This window comes from Phoenix dactylifera, chromosome 8 (genome assembly GCF_051530095.1).
Source record: "Phoenix dactylifera cultivar Ajwa chromosome 8, Ajwa_hap1_PhDact_Kaust_v1.1, whole genome shotgun sequence".
Classification (NCBI taxonomy): Eukaryota; Viridiplantae; Streptophyta; class Magnoliopsida; order Arecales; family Arecaceae; genus Phoenix; species Phoenix dactylifera.
Window position 1 is genome coordinate 5,034,409 of NC_143197.1, and position 19,669 is coordinate 5,054,077.

The 19,669-nt window shown below is 40.9% G+C and overlaps 2 protein-coding genes across 5 annotated transcripts; both read right to left on the bottom strand.

Annotated features, from left to right (window-relative positions):
- Positions 1–406: 406 nt before the first annotated feature.
- Positions 407–6,381, bottom strand: LOC103702129 (Protein kinase superfamily protein). Of its 4 annotated transcripts, none has more exons than XM_008784430.5 (8): positions 5,968–6,379; positions 5,651–5,878; positions 3,762–4,097; positions 3,025–3,580; positions 2,602–2,788; positions 2,125–2,488; positions 1,484–1,612; positions 407–749 (listed from the first exon to the last, which is right to left on the bottom strand). In XM_008784430.5, the coding sequence occupies exons 1-7, from the start codon at positions 6,274–6,276 to the stop codon at positions 1,487–1,489; spliced, it is 2,106 nt and encodes a 701-aa protein (XP_008782652.3). In that variant the 5' UTR covers positions 6,277–6,379; the 3' UTR covers positions 407–749; positions 1,484–1,486. The 4 variants fall into 4 exon arrangements, with proteins under 4 accessions (XP_008782652.3, XP_008782653.3, XP_008782654.3 ...); XM_008784431.5 differs by having other exon boundaries at positions 407–779; XM_008784432.5 differs by having other exon boundaries at positions 604–743.
- A 3,660-nt stretch (positions 6,382–10,041) lies between these two features.
- LOC103702130 (transcription factor RF2b-like) lies at positions 10,042–18,197 on the bottom strand. The gene is made up of 4 exons (XM_008784433.6): positions 17,332–18,197; positions 12,224–12,356; positions 11,487–11,571; positions 10,042–10,749 (listed from the first exon to the last, which is right to left on the bottom strand). The coding sequence occupies exons 1-4, from the start codon at positions 17,931–17,933 to the stop codon at positions 10,394–10,396; spliced, it is 1,176 nt and encodes a 391-aa protein (XP_008782655.3). The 5' UTR covers positions 17,934–18,197; the 3' UTR covers positions 10,042–10,393.
- Between the last annotated feature and the right edge of the window lie 1,472 nt (positions 18,198–19,669).

Sequence of the window (19,669 nt, forward strand, 5' to 3'; positions counted from 1 at the left end):
TTCCAACCTGTCGATAGTTTTACCCATGATTACAAGTATCGAAACTATGGAAAAGATTTTGTCTTATGCACAATCAAGTAGCATAATTCTGTGAATTAGTTTTCAATTATAGAATCAATCAGCATTGGGACAATTATGTATGAATTATGCACTTTTTCATTGAAAGAGCAATTACGACTATAACATGCTGGTCTCATTTGCTAGTGTCATTAATGTAGTGCTATTATTCATTGTTATTGCATTTAGCTACCTTGTTTTATACTAGTGATTAACACATGCATAGATATAGCAACATTTGTTTCTTTTTCTTTAATTATTTTCTAACTTTTTGTTGATCAGAAGTCCTTGAAAAATTATGGAAAAAAAAATGTCGTATGGCCCATCTCAAATTGATTTAGTGCACCAATTGACCAAAGTCATGATTATCAGAATGAGCTGTAGCTTTGAGGGCTTCTCAAGAATCTCAACATGGTCAAGACAGGAATTTTTGAAAGCACATAGCTTAACAAAACAGTTTGGCACAACATATCCAGGTCGCTTGCGTCCATTCCCATCCACTCCACAGAGGTATCACAACATATCCAATTTGTCATGCTTCTCTCTTTCTTTTCCCCACCATGCAACTTTTCAGGTGGAAGCAGGAAAAGAAACTGCTTTTTCAATTTTTCCTTTTCCTGAGGAACCAATGAAGTTTGCCTTTCTTTAGAGCTAGTACATCCCATTGAGTCAGCAAAAGCTAAATCCTGCATCTAAGAATGATTCACGGCCATTAAATGAACCTGACAAAGATAACTGGCTAATCAGCATGACTTCTTTCAATGATCAGAATAAGATAATTCCCATGAGAAAAACAAATCATCTTATGTAAATGATTCATCTATGATAGATAGATGGTATTGTGCGAGGGACTCGCAATTAATTGTACTGGTGCAATTAGGCCGCTTAGATTATGGAGTACATGAGTACAGGCTCATGAGTGACAATTACCAACATGCCATACAGGCTAAGCTACATATGCGACATGTTTCCTCTAAAGAAAATAGACCTGTGCAATATGGGTTTCTAGTTTTAAAGCCACGAGTGAGTCCGATCAGGCAACGGAATGGTGCTATATGGTGCCTTTAATTTCCAGTTCAATAAATAGTGATATAAGTTATTGACACCTTTATTTTCAAAAAAAAAATTTGTTGACAACTCAAATTTTAAAAAATAAATTATTTTCTTTCCTGTTTTTCCCTGATAGAACAAATACACCATTTGTCTGCTGGATAAATATTAAATGTGTGGGTATACAATTTCTATGAAGCTCATGCATATATACGTATGAATTATGATGCATAACCATGATCCCAAAAGCGTATCTTGGATTTTTATCTATACCATAAATGAACAAATAAAATGATTAAAGCATTTAGCCACATCACATTTTCTGTTGAAATACTGTGTAAATTTACAATTCTTCTCATGGCTTGAGATGCCAAACCTCTTATTGTGAAGCTGTAACAGTGGCTGGAGACCGAAGAACCTGTTGTAACAAACGAGCTGCAAGACGTTGAGTGATTCCTCCAATAACTCGCCCACCAAGGTTGCGGGCTTCAGGTTCTTGGAGAACCTGCATGTAGCTTGTTTAATTAGAACGCACAGGGGACAAATATGAAACTTGTAAAAAACATGACAAAAATTGAGTAAGAAGTTTGTTCTAGAGATATGTAATTCATCATATTTTGTGAAGCTGTAACCAAAAAATGGGAGCAGTAAGCTCCTTTGAGTTTCTCTAAATTAAGTAACAGCTTTCTTAGCACTGCTACAGATATGACTAATCTACGATTTTATGCAAGGAACAAGATAAACAAGCATTGACAAAATGCCAGCATCCGTTTTTCTTCCCAAATGTGTTTGAATGAAGGGACCATCATCATCGGAAGATTCAAGGCAAATATTTTCAAGAATTCTGTTACAGGGAGACGAGCATTTGATATAATCATACCCTGAACATCATCTGTCATAAATTTGTATCATATGAAACAGCACCAACCAAACTCAAAATCTTAACTTCTAGTGGGAACCATGATAGTTAGTTACTTAAAACCGGAATAGCAAAGAAAACAAACTTAGTGTTAGTACCTTCACAATGGGTTGCAAAATGCTTGGGTCAAAATTATCTGAGGATCTCAAAAGAGTCCATACGCTCAACACCCTCTCTCGAAGTTCTAGCAGTCGTTCTTGTTCGGCAGCGCTCAGCTTGGGTGCAATTGCATTGCCATTATTGATTAGAGTCTTCACAAAATCAGGAATTGAATTGTAAGTATCAATCATTGTACCAAAGACAACAGCTTCAGTGACACAAACAGCCTCTTTCACAACTAGAGCTCGCAGCTCTTCCCCATCAGGAGCCACTAATAGCTTCAAGACAGGTTGCAAAGCATCTTTAGCAGTAAAATCTCTATCCTTGCGTCCTTGAACAAGAAGATTTTCTAGCCTATTCCACCTGTTCAACAAACAGAAACATAATATACGTTAACCATCAATGGATGCTAGTTCACCATCATCATGTCAAATCCACAGGTATAGCAATCAGACTCGACCATCTCAGGCACTTGCCTGAACCTGCCATCTTTGAACAACAACTCAATGAGAGCATCTCTCAGATATGGATTTGGATCGGTCAGAAGCCTCTTAGCAAAATATGGATATGAAGCAGCGAGCACCTTAAAATTTGGATCAGCATAAAGAGCTAAACCTTCCAGCACAGTAAGCGACCTCAATATCAATGCATAGTATGCTGGAACTGAAAGCACATAAAACACAAAACATCAAGCATACTGTGATATACCAATGCTAAAAGAATGTCGCTTCTTCATACAATTTGACCACACAAGTAGAACAACAAAGATTGCAAACCCAATTTAACATGAACACATTAAGCTGTCAGTCAATTGACTCAATTGTGTTTTGTTTCAGCTTTCAAATGATAAAGCTAAATTTATAAGCAAAATCCTTTGCCAAGCACATAACAGAACTCACCATTAAATGGAAACTGATACAGAACAGCACCTAGACCATCTACAATGGTTTTGAAGTTGAGTTCGCTAACTGTTGAACTTAGTGCATTATCAAAAAAGTTCCTAAGAGCTGGCACGATTGGAGAAACATCTATATCTGGTGATAGAAAATCCAAGGCATAGTAATCACGGGCCATAGCTTCGTAGTCCCTATTAACCATGTGAACAACATGACCAATGATAGCAAACCTTGCTTCTTCTGGAGTCTCACTCATCATCCCAAAATCCAGAAAAGCAAGTTTCCCCCCAGGTGTTGCCAGAAGATTACCAGGATGGGGGTCTGCATGGAAGTATCCATACTCAAGCAGCTGCCTCAGGCTACACTGAATACCTGTGTTTACCAAATCCAACAGATTCAAACCTTGCTTCTCAATAGCTTGTTGCTCATTCAGTTTGACACCATCCACCCAATCCATTGTCAAAACTTTAGCACTGGTGTAATCCCAGAAGATATCTGGGACTAATACATCCTCCTTGTCAGCATATAACTTTTTAAATCTTCGTGCATTCTGGCCTTCCTGCATAGGACATTGTAATTATTGATGGGTGTACAGAGATCTAGTATTCGACCAAGTAAAGTTGAGCATGGTCATTTTTAAACATCTAATATATGTACATAATACATATAATCATTTCATGGCTACTACAGCAAAATCTCTAAAAGCATTTAAAATTGAACCCATAAATAGATGCATGTACCTGCACATAATTAAGCTCCTGGTAGACCCTTCGCGCAAACTCATCGATAAGAGCAACAACATCACTAGAGATAAAATCTACATATTTGTTTATCAGAAAACCCAAACCCCTTAGAAGGTAGAAATCCAAGCCTATGGCTTCTTCAATACCAGGTCGTTGCACCTTAACAGCGACAATCTGTCCAGAATACTTGAGCTGGGCTTTATATACTTGGCCTAAACTTGCAGCTGCAATTGGTGATGGTGATATGGATGAGAAAATGGAATCAAGAGGCAAACCAAGCTCCCTCTCAATGCATGAAAATGCGTCTGCATCTGGAAATGTTGGAAGTGCATCCTGCTCAAAAGAAAATACATAGGATTTGCTAAGCTTTTCACATTTACAATAGCTGAGATTTTTTTTTTTAAGGATCGATGCTGTCTTTTTCTTTGTCGATTGGCTATCTCTGTTCTTCCCTTCTTCCACTTTGAGGCTTGAGGATTCACATCTCGATTATAGATTTATCCACAAACAGATTCTCTGCATGAGTCTGGAAATATATTATATTTAAGGAGAACTTGCAGACATGAATTTTATTTGAGATTCCCACATTATGGAGACTGATCTCTCCCAACCATCTCCACACTTATCTCCTCATCAATGTTTGGAAATTGTTATTTTTTTTGGTGATAGTTCAAAAAAGTAGGTTTAAATTCTTGCTTGATTTGCATAAATTTAAAACATCAACACAGCAAAATATTTAAAACTCATGCTTCCCTGACTTTTCCTGCAGCAAAATTTGTGGTTTAATATGTATGCAAGACTCACAAAATTCAAGTTCAATTTTTATAGAAAACACTTTCCAAAGTTCTACAAGCAAATAGAACTTGAAAACATAGGAAAGTAAAAGGATAAAAAAACCCATTAAAATACGTCTAGCATTATACTAGCTAGCTTCTGCGGAAACCAACAAAATAAACCAAAATTAGTCAGAAATAGACAGAACTAAATAAAACAAGGCAGCTTGGTGTCAATTTGGGCTTGATAGTAACTGAATCACTCAGTTTTGGTTAAAAAATTTTGCAGCTGAAATTTTAAACCTTGGTACAAATCAGGTAATGGCGACATTCTAACAGGCTAACAGCTGTATATGTTGTTGAATCACATAGAGAAAGATGTTAATTTGTCCAAAAGAAATTGCTTAAAGAATATTAATTGATCAGAAAGGACATAGAGATTTTGCTAGTAGATAGACATTCCAGATATCTATTAGTTGGGAGCAGTTGGAATTATGCCAATTCCAAATACACTAACATGTATGTTGAGTTATTGCAACTTGATTTATGACCATTTTGCATGTAAGTCAGGTTGTAGCATTGGAGATGCGCTTGAGGCTACAGTTATAAGTGAATATGAGCCTTACCACAAAAACAAACACCAGAAAGCATCAGTTATACTGACTGGACTTCTCAGTGGTCTGGTTACATGTCCACAACCTCAGGCCCAACAACTTTGTTTTCAATGAAATTTGCAAGCATATCAACAAGCTTTCATTTGATTCATAAGCATGACTTGTTAAAATTCAAGATCAATCTACCCGTGCCCTCCCAAAACCTTTCAATCTTGCTACAATTCCAATATAAGGACTGTATTTAGTATGGATCAAGTTTATGAACGGATGCTGAAAATTCATCCACAATCAACATTTACTGAATACAAAAGATTGCATGATGAGAAGTCATCCACAAGAATTAAGTCATTTAATTTAGGTAGACTGTGAAGTCATCTACAAGAATTAAGTCATTAAATTTATGTAGATTGCGCAGTACCCAAGAGACTAGATTGGAGCATCCACAATCTCTTTAAATTCCTTATCTTTTATCCGAATAGAGTGAGGCCGAGGCACAAACCTGCAATTCGGAAAGCTCCTCCAGATACTCCGGCGGGCAGATATCCGGCCGGGTGGACAGACCCTGCCCGATCTTCACGAATGTGGCCCCCAATCTGGTGAAAATCTCCCGCAGCTCCTCCGCTCTCTGCCGCTTCCTCAGATCGAGCTCACCACGCCTGTCGTCCAGAAACAGCTTGAAAGCAAAGGTGCCCAGTGCCGTCAACACCTCCAAAGTCCTCGACACTACCTAATACCAAAGAATTTAAATAGGTTACAAGGAGGCAAAAAGATGAGGGCAGGGGTGATGGAATTAAGGGCGGAGGAGGTTTATTTTACCTTGAGGGGCTGAGAGCCGTACTTGGTGGCGAGGAGCTGGGGGCTGTAGACGGTGGCACCGGCGGCGCGGGACATGGCCCGGGCCTCGGCCTGCAAGTCCTCGGCGCGGTCTCTGGACACGAGGGAGAGGGGGCCGGAGGAGGCGGTGGTCTCCACGAGCTGAATCGCATACTCGCCGCCGCGGCCGTCGGAGCGCGCGGCGGGCACGGGCCGGGCCTCGATGAGGGCGGCCCGGGGCGCAGGGCGCCGGAGCGCCACCGGGGTCCGGCGGAGGGCGGGAGGAGAGTAGAAGGAGAGTGCGACGGCCATGGTCGGGTTTGGTGTTCGACGGACCCGCCCCGCACGCAAACACCTGGGTGGGGCGGGCTGTTTCTTTCCCTCACGCCACAGAAGCTTCGTGTGGAGCGGCGGGTGGCTGCGTGCGCACTCCTCTTTTCTGCGCGGTCTTCGCCGGCACGTGGCATGCACCTGATTTGCTCGACCGGACACAGGTCTGCTCGGGCCGTCGCCCATCCTGTTTCGAACTCGCGTTACGCATGCCTTGGGTTTTGGGTGATAAGAGGACGATGGATATAGCTGCCATTGTAGGATCCGAAAAAGTTTACATGTACGCACTCCTATCCTTGTTTTTATTTTTTTATATTTTAAATTTATGATCTATGAATGGAGATCGTTGATGCCTAAATTCTACCCGTCCATGATACAATGATTTGAAGGTACAAAGGATGCAGATCAATCCACTCAATCAACAGTGATGAAAAATAATACTGTTGCTGGAAAATGACCCGAGGGTAACCGCGAACTGAGGAGGAGGAGCTTCTGCTGCAGCGTGGTGGCGGATGGCTGTCTCCAGCAGACCTACAAAAAGCCTTTTGGCCAGGAGATCCGATAAAGGCCCTCCGATGCTTAAGTGAGAGAGAAATTTTGGAGATATTTTAATGGAAATGCGTTTTTTGGCGAGGGGAGAAGATGATCTCCCTAGAGTCCTCCCCTTTTATAGGAAGGGGTGTAGCGGTTACACGCAATCGGATGTGATTGCGCAAATCTTGGTTTAAATGAATTACCTTTAGATGACACGAGATTTCAGGCTAGCTGGCGATCGGTTGAGATTGCGTGGATTCAAATATTGACAGCCCTTGTGGCGGAGATTGCAGGATTTGATCCCGAATATGGATAATTTAGTGGTCCTTTCCTTAGGCTGACCGGCTTAACTGTTGGTGGAGTCAGGATCGGCTCGAGGTCAATCGAGTTTTGCTCAGCTGAGACCATGCATGCCAAGGTCATGCCTGTCGAGGTCGTTCCTGCCGAGATCGTACCTGTCGAGGTCGTTCTTATCGAGGTCATGCCCGCTGAGGTCATGCTTGTCGGGGTCGTGCTTGTTGAGATTACGCCTGCCATCGGATTCGGGTGCTTTAATTGTATTTTGTGGGGTGGTCCACTTTTCCCGCCATCAAGTACTAATCTACCATGGAGAATCAAAATCTGCATTCCAAAAGAAGAAAAAGATCCACTAGGGTGGCTCTGATTAAATCTTTTTAGATGCTTAAGCCAGGCAAGACTTTGGAATAACAATGAAAAATGGCAAGATAATAAAAAGCATCAGATTAAAGTGAGCTTCTTGGATTCTTGAGCCTTGAGTGCCTTGTCTGAAATACTTGGTCTTGAGTGCTTGATATGGAAGTTCGGCTTGGAGTGCTCGGCCTAGAAACTCGACTAAGGAGCTCGAACAAGAGTGCTTAACCTAGAAACTTGGCCTGGAGTGCCTGGTATAGGAGCTCGGCTTGGGAACTCGACCTAGAGTCCTCGGCTTGGGAGCTCGACTTAGAGTGCTCAACATGGGAGCTTGGCTAGAGTGCTCGGCATAGAAGCTCGGCTTGAAGTGCTCGGTCTGAGAGCTCGACCTAAAGTGCATGGTCTAGGAGCTCGACCTGAAGTTTTAAGCATGGAAGCTCGGTTTGGAGTGCTTGGCATCGGAGCTCGCCATAGGAGTTCAGCTTGAAGTGCTTGGTATGGGAGCTTGGCTTTGGACTGCTTGGCATGAGAGCTCGGTCTAGAGTGCTCGGCATGAGGCTCGGCCTGCTAGGCGGCAGTTGCACGTCCCAGGTGCACGAGCTTGTATGGCATGGAAGGGAGCTTCTAGCCTGCTGGCTTGCTGAGCTTGTAGAGCATGTCCCAGCTATACTTGGGAGCTTCTAGCTATTCCTCTCTTTGGAAGTCTCTCACTATCTATACTTGGGAGCCTCTGCCTATTCCTCCTTCTAGCAACCTCTCGTTATCTGTGCTAGGGAGCCTCTGCCTCTCCTTCTTCTCTAGAGTCTCTTGGCCTTGTTTATATGAAGGAGGGAACATGGATCCATCATGATTTGAAGGCAAAAATTAAGGAATTGTTGTAACTTTCTTCCTAATCTGGATTCAAATCTATTGTAATCTCCTTTATTGTTTGGACCCGCTAAGAATTCAAATCTTTTCAAATTCAATATTTTTAGTATGCTTGTCACATGTCAATCCATGGTGGGTGAATTAGATTTAGGCTATATTAGAGACTAACACTTTAGAGTGATAGAAGGCAGGATATGTAATACAGGTGGATCCCATAATTATATGGATGCTGATGGATGAGATATCAATACTATTACGGTGCGTTTGGTTTGCGGTCGAAATTAAAATGGATTAGAAAAGAAATCAGGATGGTTGTATTTCCGAATGCATTTGGTTCCTGACTGAAATAGAATTCAGAATCAAAATAGAATTTAAATACTTTAAAAAAGTCTAACTTGGGTTTTGGAGGATTGGGCATTCCTATTTTCTGCTAGAATTTAGATGAGAACGAAACTTCTTCAACTAAATAGCTAAAATGGGAGTTATCCATTCTCATTTCCATTTCAAAACCCCACCCCTTCCACCCAAACATGGTTCTAAATTTACTTCTCATGGTGCCAAGACGAGAGGAAGGCGCCAGATTTCAATACCAAAAAACACCACCATCACCTCACCTTAAAAAAAATGTTTTTTTGTGGTCCAGGAGTTGATTTTCCTAATTTTGACAAAATGTCATTTTCCCACTAGAAAAAGTTGGTCATCTAGTGTGAAATTTTCCCATTACTCTTTTGTTTGGAGAGAAATTGTAAAAATTAGGAAAATTAACTAATTTTATCACGTTTTGTCCTCATGTTTGACTAGAGGTAGCTAGCCCAATCCATTTTTTACTGTCATAATGACGACAACAAAGTCCAATTTGGGAGTAACAAATTCAAACATCACTGAGTTCAATTTTGAGTGGCTAAGAAAAAATATTTATGTCTCCCGACAACGTGCTTATGGCCAAAAATTGCACATTTTGCTGTCATGGAAAAAGGGCTCTAGAGGACAAGCTGGTACATTTAGAGAAAAAAAAAGCAGAATTTTGGAAAACCTCATAAATGGATATGATGATGAACATAATCTTGTAAACTAGTAACTGAGAACATTTGCTAGTAACTAACTGCAAATCTAAAAATGGATTTCTGTAAACACATATCATGTTTTAATGCTTTGGCAAAAACCATAATTATCTACTTCACTGCAAACATTTCCTAGACTTCTAAAGTAGCGGGTGACAGTATCCATTCTCTCTGCATTTAAAAACTCCATGAGAACGAAAGATGGGAGTCTTCAAAATTTCACACTGTAGCAGGATGTGTATCAGAGAAATATTAAATAACAAAATAAGCTTTTATGAACAGAATCCCAAGCTCTGAGAAGCATTAACCTCCATTTTAGATGTATATGCTTATATGCTAAATCAAAGAATCAATCTTTGCCATTCATGCTAAAACGAAACCAATAGCAAATGGTCGTTGATGAGTATTGTCAAAAGATTTCCAAGTCATATAAGTGCAACGGTCGAAAAAGGTTCCAACTGCGGTGCCAACAGAAGCAGGACAGAGAACCAACCCGTTCATCTAAAACAAGAAATACAAGCCGAATTTGAAGAATAATTTAGAGCTCAACAGAGCTCAGCTGAACACTGTCATATATTTGTTGGAACTTTGGTCCTTTCTCATGGAAAAAAGAAAGGTGGCAGAAAAAGAAGACTAGGAAGCAATGTGCAGTAAAAATTATCCCAAAATAAGAGACATAATAATATCTTTAAAATATAAAAGTTACATAATTTATGGGTGACAACTCTCAGACCCTCTTGTTCCCAACAATACAATGCTCAGAACCTGAATTCCAACAAACAGAAATTGTAAGAACTCATCAATCATACACCAAATTCAAGGTGTTTGACTAAGAAGAAAGCTTACAATCCTGGATTTAAAACAAACAATTTCCAATTAATTGAACAAATGGAATAAAAAATAGAACAACCAAAGCAGATGCGACTCAAGGATGTCAGCCTATGAACAAAAATCTAATAAATGCGTTGCTTATTGGGTAGGCCAGGTTAGAAGGTGCTGCTGCTTTCGCTCGCAGAAATAGAGGAACTCTCTGTTTTAACAATAAGAGAACCCTTGCTGATATCCAATCCCTGTAGTCTTCCAAGAGGGTCCTGCTGCATCATATCTTGAAGGGCATTGGGGTGCGCAAATTGGTGATTTGAGGCATTCGGCTGAGATTGGTGGAATTGAGGTTGCAATTGAATGCCTTGGTGATGGACTGGCTGTTGTTGGGGAAGTGTGTAAAATGAAGGGTTATAGGGAACATGTTGTAGTCCCATATTATAGGTCTCACAAGGATTTGATATTTCACCTGTTGCAATCCTGAGCCTCTCAACTTCTTGCCTTAATGCCTCATTCAGTGCTGCAAAGAGATCAAAGATACTCATCAACGGACATTGTTGAGAGGAAGGTCAAGTAAGGAGCAGATTCATTGTTGCAATAAGGAACGCATACACTTCCATGAAAAAAAGAGCAAACAGATGTGATGGGGTCTTTCATTCATAAAAATATAATCTCCATCATACCAGAAGCAACAACCAAAAAAATGCAGAGGTACATTCTACCCATGAAGCTGAAGGATACAAACATACACTTTTAAGTTGATAAGCTTGAGCACAGCTTAGACATAGTTAAACCTGGTCTACCTTATAGGAGGTCATAAAGCGGCTTGAGATTACTATTCTTTTCTGCCTTTCATACATACTATTCAAGACCTAGTGGTGTCAAGATGACTTTCCACAAATAGTTGGCCAAGCTTGGTCCAAATTCAAGTAGGCTACCTTTTGGGCCCAAGCTCAATTTCATCTAACAGAACGTTGGTAAAACCAACATATATCAGCCTCAAGTAGGATACATGGAAGGCCCTGATTTTCTGCCAGAAAAGATTTTACAGCTGATTTTGCCTGCTCGGAAGATGTGAGTAAAATACAGGGTACATGGTGTGTTTTACTCTCTAATCTCTATTGATTCCTCTTTGAAAAATATAACCATGACTCCACAAGTAGCACGGCTACCTCCATGATCACTCAAAAGATGACAAGAAAGATGCTAGTAAATAAAAAATTGAATTATAATTATGGTAGTTTAGGTAGAACTTACCATCACGCAATTGAGCTTGTTGTTCCATAGCTTGTAACCGTAACTTGAGCTCTGCATTCTCTGCAGACAACCCTGTTGTGTCTCTCTGGAACAAAAAGGCAACAGAGGACCCTTAGCTTTTCAAATAGCATACTGATGAATATGAAAATAAAGAATCAATATCAGTTTAGCAGGGACGAAGAAAAGGAAGCCCTTTAAAGAAGCTGATGCCAGAAAAAAAAAAAGTTTATATTTTGACCTATACTAGTAGTGGTAAGAATGTCACATTACCATAATAGAAAGACATGTACATAATAGCAAAACATGGAACCCATGGATGACGATTCTAAAACCATCATTAATCCCTTTTGTGCATATTTTGTATCACTGGCATGAATTATGTTCCAATCAATAATGAAATGGCTATCACAATCAGACGAAAAAACCCTTGACATGTAATCATGATGGTAGATGCTGGAACAACGGATAGGCTAAAAAATAAGGGTGGTATACGAAAGACATATGGTGGATCAGAGATATATCATGCCCTGGTACACATATGCTCTAAACAAGCTGTGATCAAGGAATGAACCAATTGAGATTCTTCTGCTTCCTGGTTGTGTAGAAAATGTATCAGTTGCTTAAAATGTCAGTGAGTTATAAAACAAGATCAAATACATGTCCAGCAAACCAAAATCCATAGAATACGTAGTTAAACATGAACAGCTATTTTTCATGGGAAACCAGTCAGTGCAGACCTGGAAAAGAGTAAGCTGTGCAGAGAGAGTTGTAGCTTCAGTTTGAAGAGTCTGCACTTTCCGCTCCAGTTCTAAAATATAACGAGCCTTTCGTTCTTTAGAGCGAGCTGCTGACTGTCGGTTAGCAAGAATTCTGCACAAAAAGATATCCAAATTTCAGTCAACATATCAAAACAATTTAATATATGTGATCATAAAAATTACTGGCGCATCTGTAGTAATTAACCATGGACATGAGTGACAAATGCATATGGTACTCCAGAATCAAAAAAAAAAAAAAAAAAGATAGCACAAAGACGAAGGATCTTTAAGGGCACAACACTGTAGAACTTTCACTGTTTCATATCCAAGACCAATGAAAGTGATGTCTTATGGCAAGCGTAAAATGATGATGAAAATTTTCTTTTATTGACTCTAGTTGAAAATATGCTTCAGCAAATTACTTTGAAGAAGTTTATCACATTATTTTTATTCTCTTTCTTTCATTTTCCACGGATATGACATGAAAAATTGTTAAATTTTGAACCACTAATTACTCTGTTTTCACAGCACAAGCACAAAATATCTTGGCTCATCATGCAGCTCATAATAAATTCCTGTCAAGCCAAATCTTCAAGCAGACAGCCATAGTTAATCTGGTAGTCTCTTGCAAACCTTAGCTTTGCACAATTTCTGTAAATAATACTCCTAAAGTCGACAGGCACAAGTCTGGAGAAATATATACTACATAGATCTATATGCAACAAGCCAACAACCAAACATTACAAGGCTACAGATAAAAAGGCTAGTACAAGTATCCTCATAAAGAAACCAGACTCAACAATTGAATGCTAGAGGCAGCCCACCATTTTTTTAATTACCCTATCGAAAGTACAACTTTAGCTAGCTAGCCAATATAAAAGTGTGACCATGGTTGACCATACCACTCCGAACTGCTCGATTCAGGATCTACCAAACCAAACCAACAGGGAACCGAGAAGGTTTGCCCTGTCAGCTCAATAAATAGGCTGAGCTGGCTCCAATTTGATTGCATCATCCTTGGCTCAGTAGAGAGACCCCTCGGTTCGGTAAAAAGCCCACCTGGCTCGACCTTTCAATTAAACCACCCTTCCCTCCCCGCCCCATGGCTCAACCTTTCAATTCCCTCTCCCAGAATCACCATAAGCGCTCCCCCTTTCTCCCTCTCTCTCTCTTCCCCCGCTAGGATTAGGGCTAGGGTTTCCCTCAGCCCTCCCTTTTCCACCCCCCTCCAAGGATGATGACAACAATGAGGGCTTTTCAGCCCTCTCACTTGACTTCTCTCTCTCCCTCCCTCTATCTCTCAACCTCTCTCTCTTTTCCTCCCTCTCCTTCTCTCTCTCTCTCTGACTCTCCTATTTCGGTACATCCCAAAACGGCATGATATGGACCCGTAGTATGCCGAGTCGGTCGCCGGCCAATATGTTCTCTAGTACCAATTCGGCGAATCTTGAATGTAACCTTTCATGAAAGCTCCCCCATCCCATTTATTCTTAGAAGGGCAACAAACCTCATCAGTAGAAAGAAACTAAATGAGACTCGACAGATGCAAGCACAGATGCTACCTACATAGGAACATAATAATATTTTGCTAAGATGGAGAACATACCTTCTTTGGCCGGTTCCTATTTTGTCATGTAATGATACCTTCAATCATAGTCCTAAAAAAGGCTTTCAAATATAGAGTGTAAGAACTAGCTTTTCAACTGCAGCTTTAAACACCAAGCTTTAAATTATTTATACTAGGTTGGCTATATGGATTTAGGTAAAAAGTAACAAAGATATGAAAACTCTTATGCTCAGCTCTTGAATTGATGCCAACTCACTGACAGCCAATGCTAAATCATGGCCAAGGCATCTTTGAGAAGAAATGACAAACAAGAAACCTAGAAGGGTATTTGGAAGGTCGAGAGGCATACCTTATAGTTACATAGCTTATGCGATCCAACCCAAAATGCTGCAAAAACTGGACCAAGTTAATCAACTAGACCGATCCAACCAGAACCAGACACAACAGTTAAGCTGGTTCTAATTTGAACAATCGAACAATTGAATGCTGTTTTTTTTATTACGCAGATGGCTTATACCCATCTAATTTGAAAACACCATTCATGCCAGAAGAAAAATGTCCTGAAGTTGAGAGGCTGAAGATGCATAACCTATCCAAAGGGTTCCACCTGAGTAATCGGCCATATAAGTTGCCACTTAGTACACTGCTCTATTTGCCTCTTGATAAGCATGTGATGCTGAAAAGGAAACACATAACCCAGATAGACTCGATATGTCAATCAATAACAGATAATTCTTTGTTTCCCGGCCATGTCTAGTTATCCAAGCAATCACTGCTGCCGAGCCATCTTTCAAGAGGAGATGGTTAGCTTTCAAGATCAATGTTGCACACTGAATACCTTCCCAACCTCATCTCAACTCGGCCCTTGGGACCATGATGTCAAATAGCTGCATAGCACAAGTGTGAGACCCTGAAACTGGGCCCGGTCCATTGACCGGCCCAGCCCAAGGATTTCGGCCTCACGTGCGGCGCATGTGAGGGCGTGTGATGAGGGGGGGAGCCATCCCGAAGAAGCCGGCTCCCCTGTTTTTTTTTTAGGGCTTCTCCTCTCGTTGAAGCCATTTGAAGAGGAGCCGCTGCCGGAGAGAGAGAGAGGGGGAGAGAGAGAGAGCCATTAGAAAGGTGGGTCTTCTTCGGCATGGGTCTTCCTCTTCCTCCATTGCCGCCGGAGAGAAAGAAAGCCACCGGACCATCATCGGGGCTGAGGTAAGGACTCCCAATTTTTCTCCCTTCCTTCCGTGATGTGTAGCCATGATTTATTGTGGTTTTTGAGCCGGTCAATCGCCGGAAATTAGTTTCAAAATGGGAGCTCTGTTCGGCCCGAGAACACTCGCCGTCGGCCGTGTTCGCCGTTGCCAGCCGCCGGGGGTGGTCGGCTTTGCTCCGCCACCTCCTGCCGCCGTCAAGGCCGGCCACCGTGGCCGCCATTGGGATCGACCGAGGAGGGAAGAAGAAGAAGAGGGGGGGTCACGGGCCCCTATTTCGTCAAAGAAGAAAAGAAGAGACGAGTCGGGAGAAGAGGGAAAGAGAAGAAGAAAAAGAAAAGAAAAAGAAAAGAAAAGAAAAGAAAGAAAAAAAAGGGGGGGGGGTGGTTTACGGTTATGAACCCGAACCCGAACTTAGGGTGCTAGGCACTTCTGCAGGGTCAACCATGGAAAAATATTAAATTTAAGTTTTTATATACATTGTGATGAATTTTAAAAGAAAAATATGATTTTTGGATATTAGGTTCTGCGAGGAATTTGTGAGATAAATTGGATTTGTTGGGGATCGCGTTCAATGTAAGTAATGAATTGCCTTTTATAGACTCTTCATTTATATAATATTATTTTTGCATCGAATAAATTATTAATGAATTTATATGTGATTTATGAATTTTACGAGATGATGATTTGAATGAAAAATAGAAAGGTGAATTGGAATAATATTTTTCGGATATATTTACTGTTCTTGCATCGTATATGCATATTTAGATCGGATTATGATATATCTATTATGTTACAAAAGAATTTTGATGTGCATCAGATTTGGAACTCTCAGCCTGACTATGTTTTGGACCCTGCCAATTGGGGGTTATGCATTGACAATTCTGGCCCCACCGCAGGATATAAGTGCGGTATTCTGGCTCACTCCACAGGGTATAAGTACGGTATTCTGGCCCACTCCGCAGGGTATAAGTGCGGTTCTGTTTCTGGCCTAGCTACAGGATATAAATGTGGTCGTAGTTAAAGGCTGTTGAGATGAATATGATTTGTTTCGAATCAGATTTATAATTATGTATATGGATATTTGAAAGATACGGATTACAATGGATTTATGTTTGAAAAGAAATTGATTATGTCTTTATGCTGATTCATCGTAATATGTATTTATATTTTATGTTTTTATATGAATTGTCTAGTTAAAGTATTTATTACTTATTGGGCTGTCTAGCTCATTATATAATTTCTTACTATTTTTACAGATCCGAAGAATTAGCTCAATCCGGGGTTTTACAATATGGAAGAGCGAATAAAAGAATTATGGCACAAGTTATCTTAGATTAGGTTTTATTTAAATTGATGTTTTATCTTTATTGTTCCGCTGCGTATTTAGAACTGTGAGACTTTATAATTTGTGTCAGTCAATGGAATAAGATTGCATTTATTTCAGTTGAATTATTTTAGTTACATTTTTGAGATTTGGTTAAGATGCCTTGCATGCTCGTGGGGAGAGTTTCCTACGGGTGTGCGGCGGTTGGCGCGGACCCCCGGCTCGCGATCTTGGGCCGGAGGCGTGACAACAAGCAGCCAATAACAAAGCTCACACCTCTTCCACCACCGTCAACCACACTACCGTCAAAATTAACCCTGAGGAAGATCGGAGGTGGGGGCTCCATTAATAGCTCTGAAACTGAATATTGGTTTTTTTAATAGCCGACAGGAACAGGATATTCATACAGAGTCCCATTTAAACAGCTCTGTAGCAGTCCATTAATGGTGCATGCCTAGTTAGTGAGGTTTTAAAGCCAAATTCTAATAGAAAAGGACAGAAACACAAATGCACACTTTCTGAAAGAAGTATTAGTTATTAGTCATATGACATTAATTGGTTTCAGCTTAATAAGAATATGATTTATAATCTACAGTTTCTAATCAAAAGCAGCAAACATGATTTTGTAATCTAGTCCATCAAAGCAGCTGCACTATTTATGCTAATCTTGTGTATTTCTTTTTGACATTCTGGGTCCCTTATCTTCTATGTAGATCTATCAATTTTTAATGTCCATCTGGCTTGACAAAGTAAGCTGGTGAATGAACTTGATACGCAATGGATACTTCAAAAAAAGTATAAATCATAACCGGACAGATTTGTGGTTCAAACCATGATCGAATTTAAAAAAACTGAGCCGGGTCGGACATACAGAATTGCATTTGTCTTTGAGAAAAAAATTACCAGTCAAAAACAGTGGAACTGATAATCTATAACTGCAGAAGGAGAAAAATTCGAACTTTAGCGATCAAAGGCAAAAAGGACGCACCTTTTAGCCCGCTTAGGATCGATTGCAGCCAACTCGGCCAGCTGCTCGGCCGTCATGGCCTTCTTCGCCTCCATCACTTCCCCAAACACTCCTTCCCCCCTCGTGGTCCCCGATGACATCATCGATGACCCATCAATCGAGTTACTGTGCCGATGCTTGGGCCTGACGGCTGCCGCCTCCCCGGCGGCATTGCCGATCTTCCGATCCTCCCCTTCCATAGAGCTCTCCGTGGCCCGATCCCCGAACACCCCACCCTCCGACCCGGATCCGCTCCCCTCCGGCCTGCACCCGATCTTCTCGAAGTCCATGAACGTGGAGAAGAGGTCGTCCTCCGACCCGATCTCGTCGAAGCTCCCGCCCGCCAGCGGGTCCCCGGAGCTGAGGTCGAGGTCGTCTGGGATCCGGAACGCCAGCTCGGATCTGGCCCGCCGGTGGTGAGCCCCGCGCGGCGGCGGCGCCGTGCCGGCGCTCTGGAACATCGCCATCGTTCCGGCGGCGACCGGCGGCGCATTTGGAGGGAATGAGGAGGGGAGGCTGAGATTAGGACTGGGGTTAGGATTAGGGTTCGGAGGATGGGGCGGATCTTGGCATTTGGACAGCATCTCGTGCCTTCTTCTCGCGCGCTTTCATAAGGGGAGAGAGAAGAAAGCGAGGGGAGGGGAAAGCGTGGAGGGCGGGGAGAATGCTGCGGGTCCTCTATAGATTAGAGGCACATCCATGGGAGTTGCCATAAATGAAATGGACTTAGATCCGGGCGGGTGATTGGCTGGGGAGATCAGTTTTTAAAAAGACTCAGATTAGCACCGACCTTGGTGACCGGTGGCGTAGCCATTACACGATTTGTTGATTGAGGCGGCCGCCGGGACTTTTTCTCTCCGCTGCTGTTGTTTTCTTTTTCTAGTCCACGTCATACGATTGAGACCCGAAAGTGAGCAGTGGCATCGCCGACCCACGTGAATGAATCTATCAAAAAGCTTGTCCTTCAGCACGTGTGGTGCACGTGGGCGTCCAGGAATAGTATTGGTCTCGGTTCGACCCGACCGACACACAGGAGATCTCGGACGAGTTCATTCAGACCCCGAAAGGTTTCACTCGACGAGTTCGCCTTAAAATGTAACCGATAAGTTTTGTGAGAAATTTGAATGGTATAGGAATAAAGTTATGCACTATGTACCCGTGTATTACACTGTTAGGTTAAGTCGGGTCCAGAATGAGTCCATATTTACCAAATCCCAAAAACAAGAAGTCTAAATTTAAAGATTGCTGGTCAGGTTTAAGACCGACTTGTGAGTCTTGGTGGTAAATGTGCTTTTAAATGAACAATTGGTCCTTATCCTATCTATTCGTTGGACAATGTGGGAGTGCAAAGGTTGGATGTGAATCTAAAATGACTTAGCTTCGATCTATGTCCAAAGATAAGAACCATGTATAGGTCTCTAATTAAAAACCAGCCTCTAATCAAGTTAATTGTGTGTTTGACAAAACATTGACTTGTTTCAATCATAATTGGATGGATCTAATTCGGCATGGCGGGTTTTTATTTTCACTTGACAAAAGAGGACACCTTCCTTGGTTTATACCTGCAAAATAATTCATTGGATCTAGGTTTATTCTTGGACCAAAATGATGCAACCCTTCTCAGGAGATTGATTACATGATCCTAAAAAGTTGTTAGGGGTTACTTTATGTTTGGGTTCAAATTGTTCCAAAGTGGGCCCCTAAAATTGATTCTATGTCCAACATTAGATTCTAAGCATCATGCTTGACAAATAATAAATATAATTCAATATAGTCCTACCATATACAAAACTTCTGGACATGTATGTAAAATTCCAGCAAAGGATATCTACAATACCAAACAAAAAATGAACAATATATATATAACTGTACAATAATTTTGCAACTCTTTTATTTTGTTATACATCGTGAATAATATTTCATTTAAACTAATAATCTTATTTGTTACTTAAATATCTATGGATTCGATAGTTAAGATTTTCTAAAAAAGGCATGTCTCTTAAAGTTAGGAGTGAGAATATTGAAAATTAAAAGAATGCCAAATGATAACAAATCATGCAATGCACTTATCAAAAGCTTCCTACAATTAGAGATTTTTGTTCTTATTACACAATCTAAAATGATGCTTCGTTAGAGGAAATCCTTTGATACATCTTCAAAAAGATATACAATAAAATTTTCAATTCTAACCAACATGGAAAATTTCATACTCGTTGCAAATGTAATATAATCTAGTACTACAAATGATGGAAACTTTCTTGAAGCGTCCGATAGATGTTCAAGCAACTCACATAATCATATATATACACAAAAAGAAAAC

What these genes read in the sequence shown, in the direction of transcription:
- LOC103702129 (XM_008784430.5), bottom strand. Translation starts at nt 6,276, where the DNA reads ATGGCCGTCGCACTCTCCTTCTACTCTCCTCCCGCCCTCCGCCGGACC. An exon ending in AGGAGCTTAATTATGTGCAG is followed by an intron (nt 3,581 to 3,761) that starts GTACATGCATCT and finishes TGTCCTATGCAG; the next exon opens with GAAGGCCAGAATGCACGAAG. An exon ending in TTCAAAGATGGCAGGTTCAG is followed by an intron (nt 2,489 to 2,601) that starts GCAAGTGCCTGA and finishes TTTGTTGAACAG; the next exon opens with GTGGAATAGGCTAGAAAATC.
- LOC103702130 (XM_008784433.6), bottom strand. Translation starts at nt 17,933, where the DNA reads ATGCTGTCCAAATGCCAAGATCCGCCCCATCCTCCGAACCCTAATCCT. An exon ending in GATCCTAAGCGGGCTAAAAG is followed by an intron (nt 12,357 to 17,331) that starts GTGCGTCCTTTT and finishes CTTTTTGTGCAG; the next exon opens with AATTCTTGCTAACCGACAGT. An exon ending in ACAAGCTCAATTGCGTGATG is followed by an intron (nt 10,750 to 11,486) that starts GTAAGTTCTACC and finishes ATCTCTTTGCAG; the next exon opens with CACTGAATGAGGCATTAAGG.